Source organism: Rhinopithecus bieti, unplaced genomic scaffold (assembly GCF_001698545.2).
Source record: "Rhinopithecus bieti isolate Rb0 unplaced genomic scaffold, ASM169854v2 scaffold_4981, whole genome shotgun sequence".
In the NCBI taxonomy this organism is placed as follows: Eukaryota; Metazoa; Chordata; class Mammalia; order Primates; family Cercopithecidae; genus Rhinopithecus; species Rhinopithecus bieti.
The window spans coordinates 2068503-2075414 of record NW_016805130.1 but is presented as its reverse complement, the minus strand read 5'-3'; the positions used below and the strand labels follow the sequence as shown (position 1 = coordinate 2075414).

Genomic DNA, 6912 nt, shown 5'->3' with positions numbered 1-6912 from the left:
TTTGTATTTTTAGTAGAGACGGGGTTTCACCGTGTTAGCCAGGATGGTCTCGATCTCCTGACCTCGTGATCCGCCCATCTCGGCCTCCCAAAGTGCTGGGATTACAGGCTTGAGCCACCGCGCCCGGCCAAAGTCTTAAAAAATGTATAATTTTTAAAATGTTACCAAAATTATAGTTAATGGTTATTGAATACTTCTGACTGTGTATACTCTCTGTTCTATGTGAATTATTTAATTCTTAAAATAACCCTAAAGAGTGGGTATGGTTATTCTCATTTGTAGAAAAAGAAAACAAGGCCCAGAAAGGTTAAGTAACCTGATCATATTCATGTGAAAGGAGCAGCCAAAGTTTGAGCCAGGCAATTTGATTCCAACTACTCTTCTGTTTTTCGGTTTTTGTTTTTTTGAGACAGAGTCTCACTCTTGTCACTGAGGCTGGAGTGAGGTGGCATGGTTACGGCTCATTGTAGCCTCGACCTCTTGGACTTATGTGATTCTCCTGCCTCAGCCTCCTGAGTAGCTGGGACCACAGTTGTGTGCCACCACACCCAGCTAATATTTTTTCTATTATTATTTGTACCAATGGGGTCTCAATATGTTGTCCAGGCTGGTCTTGAACTCCTGGGCTCAAGCAGTCCTCCTGCCTTGGTCTCCCAGAGTGCTGGGATTACTGACATGAGCCACCATGCCTGGCCTAGGCCACTCTTAATCTCTGTTCTGTATTGCTGCACACCACAGTGGTTTATATACCACACTTTGGAAAACTCTTATTATTGAAAGAATAGGAAGTTTGAAGTGAAAAGTCTTGGATTTATTACTTTTTAGCTGTAAGTGTCTATAGAATCACATTCCTTGAAATCTCAGTTTTCTCATGTATCAAATGTGATTGATGCTGTTATTATATGGTCTCTTTTTTTGTTCTTAAATTTTCTTGAGCTTATGGAAATGTGCTTTTGGAAATGTGAGAATTACAAATTTGGGCAGTTGTTCAGATGGATTTTTCTGTAATTTTTTATTAGAGCTAACCCCTTGCAAAGTAGCTTACTGCCTTCTTCAGATTCTGTGGATCTTTGCCATGTGATTTATTGATAATCGGGATTGTTTCTCATAGTCGCTATTAAAATTGGGGATAAAAAGAGAAACACTTTGAATGCCTATGTATAACATTTATGCAGTTGGCTTTCTCTGCTGTTATATAGAGGGACTCTTTATATACTGTGAACAATCCTTGGTTACTATTTCTTCTGGAGCAAAAGTAGACTGTAGTCTACTAATCTAGATACTAGGAAGCATAAATACAGAATCTTACTTGGAGGGACCAGTATTGCACTTCTTGAGGAATTTTACTCTATGAAGCAACAGATTCCTTTGGAAATTCACTGTTCTTAATATTTTAAATCTTAGGTTGCTTATAATGGTGATCCTGAAGGTGCCCTTATCCAATTTGCAACATACGAAGAAGCAAAGAAAGCAATATCAAGTACGGAGGCGGTATTAAACAATCGCTTTATTAAGGTTTATTGGCACAGAGAAGGAAGCACCCAGCAGTTGCAAACTACTTCTCCAAAGGTAAGATAGAAATTTGTGTAAAAGTACGTGCATTTCTTAGAAAGCTCTTAGCATAGTGTTTACAAGTAGAGGCATGGGAATCAAGTAGGCCTGAGTTCACACCTTGGTTCTGCATTTAGCTTCCGTTACCTGTAAAGACTTGAAAAAGTTACTCAACCTTTCTAACCTGTTCTCTCATATAATTGTGATGTTAATTGCTAGTTGAGAGAATAGCATGATGTGTGTGAGGCATATAGAATAGTCCCTGGCAGATAGGAGGTACTCAGTAAATGATAGCTATGTATATTCCAGAAATTTAGGCTGTAGTTTCATCTTAGAAATTCTCTCTTCTTTCCCCTCTCCCTTTTCTCTCTCCTTTCTGTCCCAACCCCATCAGTGAATCCGTCGGTGTTTATAGAGGTTTATTAACAGCAGTTTGGGTTTTGATTGTTAAAACAGAAGACAGTGAAAGATGGACTTTAATCTTTTCCAGTAAATAAGTTATTTTATGCAGAGATAACATCTTTATATATGTTTGGATGAAATTAGAAGGCAGTTAGGTTTTGACTATAAGCTGTATTTTAAAAACTTTCTCTGCATGGGCAATTTAGTAACAAAATAACAGGTCGCTTTCCATCCCCTTGAATGAATCAACTTGTTTAACATTTTTTTCTTGTTCTGAGGTAATGCAGCCTTTAGTCCAGCAGCCCATTTTGCCTGTTGTGAAGCAATCAGTCAAAGAGCGGCTGGGTCCAGTACCTTCAAATACTGTTGAACCTGCAGAAGCCCAGAGTGCCACTTCAGACCTTCCTCAGGTAAAGCGAAAATCTTACGATTGTGCCTGTAATAGGTTCTCAGTAATTTAGTTTCTCTTGGTGATTTGAATTATAGTTAATTATATATATTTTATGTAGAAATATGATAGTCTTTACATATTTGAACCCCACCTATAAGGTTTTTTTTTTTTTAGTTTTTACCATTACCATAACATTTTCTCAGTCTCTACTTTTCCTATAGTATTTGAATCTTAAATTCTTCTCTCCAGTTAATATTTATGAGAAATATTTCTCTCCCACTTTGTGAAGGAGATATATTTCAGCAAAACTGCCTGAAGAGTGAAGTTGAGTACATTAAATCTTATTTTTTCTATCATCTTTTTACTTAATTAGAATTCTGTTCCAGAGATAATTGTGTAGTAGACTGAACTAAAAGCTTATGGGAAGGGAAGGCTTAAACCATCAAGTTAAGCATGCTTGATATTATACTGTTTTAAGTACTTAGACCGCTCTCTCATAACTTTGCATCACTTATTCCTGACTCTGGGATTCTTTTCTCCATGTATCATTTCCTTCCCACTTCCTTCGACACTTGAGTGGCAGTTTCTTGTTTCTACACTCTCAGTCTCTGAAACTTAGCTTTCCTTTGTCTCCCGATGTTTCAGCATTTGCTGTGTAAAATAGAGTTAGGATGTAGTATCCTACTTAGCTAATGGATGCCACCTTACTAAAGTATTCTTCCTAGATAATTCCTGAAGAGTAAGATATTGAATTTCTGCAAGGACATGCAGAATATCAATTGGTAAATTATTAGTTAATTTAAAAAATTCCCAGTCCTAACATCCCAAATTATCTCCAAATACAGTATATTTGGATATAAAATAAACATACTTTAGAGGAAGTTGGCACTATTTTTAAGCTCAATAAATGGGCATATATTGTAATTTTTAAAATTTGAGATTTTCTCCTAATTTATTCTGTGTCAGTGGCAGGGACTTTAGCAACCACATGGCTCAGACCTCTTAGTTTACATCATTTTTCATGATTGAATAATATTGCATACTGTTTATTTTTGTTTTCCCACATATTTTCTTTCTCTTTCTTTTAAGAAGGACCAAGTTTTTGTGGTTAGTATTGGTATACTCATAGGTTCTGTATATATTAATAGAATCAGAATGTTCAAGATCCCAACAGACTTTTATATGTTTGGGGAAACACTGAATATGTCCATTTTAATTTTTTTAGAATGTAACTAAGTTATCTGTGAAGGACAGGTTGGGTTTTGTATCAAAGCCATCTGTTTCAGCAACTGAAAAGGTAAGAAGAATAGCATGATGTGTTTGTCTTGGCTTCATAAATGTTTTCAGGTGGCATCTTAATTTTTAATTTTTTTCATAGTTCTAAACTCTTGCTTCTTAATAGTATCTGTATCTTTTCCTACCTTTTGCTTTCCATTTGCTGAAAAAGAAAAATATTTTCCTTTTTTTACTTTTGCATCAGCATTTTAATACTTGCCTCCCACTATATTTCCGTGTACTCCATTCCTTTTCTTTGTTTTATTCTTTTTATTTACTTTGTTTTCCTTAGAGATACTGTGCATTTTGATTTGACAACTCTGGCAGCCTAATAGAAAGGGCCATGATTAGGAATTTCACCTGAGTTTGAGCCCTGGTTCTTCACTTACTAACTGCATGACGTTGGGCAGTGTTCTTAATTTTCTGAATCTTTTACTCATCGGTAAAATGGTGATGGTAATATTTGTCTTGCTCATGGGGTTTTCTGAGGATCAAATAAAATCATTTGTTTACATGTATTTTCGTAAACTGGAAAGGATGATGTAAATGTAAGTTTTTTACTTATTACTAAACAGTAATTGATGTAGCATAACAATACATTTAGTCATTTCTTTTTTTTAAATGAAGGGGGTAAATATTTATTAAATCAGGACCATTTATGGATATATCTTATAGTTCTGTGTAGATGTTATTTTTTTTTCTGTTTAGGTATGAGTAAATGCTTTGTCTTTAATTTTATTTGAGGCATATGAAATCACAGAATGTGAGAATTAAATAATCTTTCTCAGTTCTATATGCTTATCTTAAAATCAAGGCCCAAACAGTGTTATGATTTCATCTGTATGCTGTGAGTCACTGAGCCAGAACTAGAATTTGGGGCTCCTATTTCTGGTCCATGGCTCTTTTCGGTTTGAAGATTGGAAATCGATTTCAGAGATAAACAGTACATCAGTGAGATAGCTGCCCTGCTGTCTTCACTATATTCTTCAGTATATTATTTTCTTTATTTACAGTGTTAAACTTCGGCAGTTTTAGATATTTGAGTCTGAGTTTGTGTATCAGACTTTCCTCTTGGGCATCTCAGCATTACTTTGGGCATAATGTGCCTAAAATGAATTCGTTGTTTTCCATATAAATTAACTTATCCTAGCCCTTAGATCAGAAAGTGATACCACCATTTTCTAAGCTGTGTGATCTAACAGCCTTACAATCATTTACTTGTGTTTGCAGATCACTTCTTTTTCTGCCAGCTTCAGTTCCCTAGCCTCTGGGTGCAGTGTCTTAACTGGAATCCTGGAATTCCCCTCCTCTAGTTTCTACTGTCACCATCCTACACTCAGACTTATTTTGGTGTTAATTCATTATAGAAACTTTGAGTTTCTCAGCTAAATTACTTTCCTTGATTCACAGCTCATCGATAACTCAATAATTCTGGTTCTATTACTTCTGCTCTAGTCTTTCCTTTCTACCCAAGGGAGTACTTTTCTGCTCATTGTCCTTTGGCCTTTCCTGACTTTTATTATTATTATGTTTTTGGGGGGGGTGATTTTTCTGGAGTGCATTTCCCCACCTAACTAAATTCTAGTTATTCTTTAAAGAGTGAAAGTCTCTCTAACATCTCCCATGAAACTCGAGATTTTTCTGTTATCCCCCCTTCTCCTTGGAATTTCTGTGCTGCTTAGTCGGTGCCACTAAATTTAGCAGTATCAAATACTTACTTTGATTAGGTTTATCCTCCTTGAAAATAAGTATTGCAGAAGAAAGAAACACTGGAAGTGTTTGAGGTGATAGATTTTGATTATTACATAATGTATGTATGTATCAAAACATCACACTGTACCCCATAAATATGTACAATTCTGTCAATTAAAAGTAAAATAAAACTTAACACTAAGTTCAGCTATACTTAGTGTACTACTGAGCAATTCTAGAGACATCTGAAATACTCAGTTATATTTGGAGTCTGTGTAATGTAAGATTTGGACTTTTAAAATTGAAGTATGTACTCATAGCTTTTATAAAATTTTTGCAGTGTATTGTGAGTACAGATTTGTAGTTGATAATATAACTTTACTAATGGATAGACTAATATATATATTATGGTAATGCAATAAACCACTAACTGAATTTTTATGGGGAAAAATTCATTTATGGTAGCAAGCTATTTGTAGGGAAAAATATTTTTGATAAATACTGTAAATAGCCTATTAAGGAAAACAGTAAGTATGTAACTTTTATTTGTCTTCAGTGAGTGTCTTTACAGAGAAACATTTTATTTTGCTTATTTTGTTGTTTCTGTTCCCCTAATCCTTAGGGGGTTTGGGTCCAAAACACTTACAGGGCAGTGATTCAAAGAAGTCTTAGAAAGAATAGAAGAATGTTCCCCATCATCAAATATTAGTTGAAAGATTCTTTATTTAAAAAAAAATGAAGGCAGGGGAAAACCCAAAGCTTGTATCTACACAGTATCCTGTGTCATTATTGAAGTAAATAAATGCGCAAATGTAACATTTTCTATCTTCCCTATCAACCACACGCAGTAAAACCTTTAGTGATTATTCTTTATTCTGAAACCCCATTTTCATGAGGGGGCTAGAAGAGATTAAAGTTAAAACGTAATTGCTGATGGTAAATATAAAGATACTGCAATAGGTATTTAGTTATTATGTGAATAGGTTTGATAAATTGTGTTTGAGTGCCTCTGCTTACTAAAGAAATTCATGAAGAATAAAGGGCTACATCTGTGTATACTGTCCTGGTTAGTTTTTTAAACTGTTCAAATTATCTTGCTAAATCCCTTCTAAATTATAAGAAGGTAAACTGAATAACCAATGGAATATTTAATCTTCTTTATCATATCAGCTTTAGATATCGAATTTATGATGCAGGATGTTATTGTTCTTTACTCATGTCTTTTGCAGTTTAAAAATATATCTTGGTCTCTTTGCTTGATGGTATATTAACATCTATACCATGGAACTTTTAAAAGGAAAATTATCTGGTATAATTAAAAGAATATTGCATGTCATGGAGAAACTTCACCTGTTAGAGGGATTTGGCTGGGCGCATGGCTCACGCTTGTAAACCCAGCATTTTGGGAGGCCGAGGTAGGCGGATCACGAGGTCAGGAGTTAGAGACCAGCCTGGCCAATACAGTGAAATCCCGTCTCTTCTAAAAATAAAAAAATCAGGTGGGCCTGGTGGCGGGTGCCTGTAATCCCAGCTACTTGGGAGGCTGAGGCAGGAGAATCGCTTGAACCCAGGAGGCAGAGGTTGCAGTGAGCCGAGATGGT

At 35.4% G+C, this 6912-nt stretch overlaps 1 protein-coding gene across 1 annotated transcript in view; it reads left to right on the top strand.

Annotated features, from left to right (window-relative positions):
• Positions 1–6912, top strand: part of RBM26 (RNA binding motif protein 26) — a 90372-nt gene that overhangs the window by 50762 nt on the left and 32698 nt on the right. Inside the window, 3 exon segments of the mRNA XM_017871209.1 lie at positions 1405–1569; positions 2241–2363; positions 3570–3641. Coding sequence (XP_017726698.1) covers positions 1405–1569; positions 2241–2363; positions 3570–3641 — 360 coding nt within the window.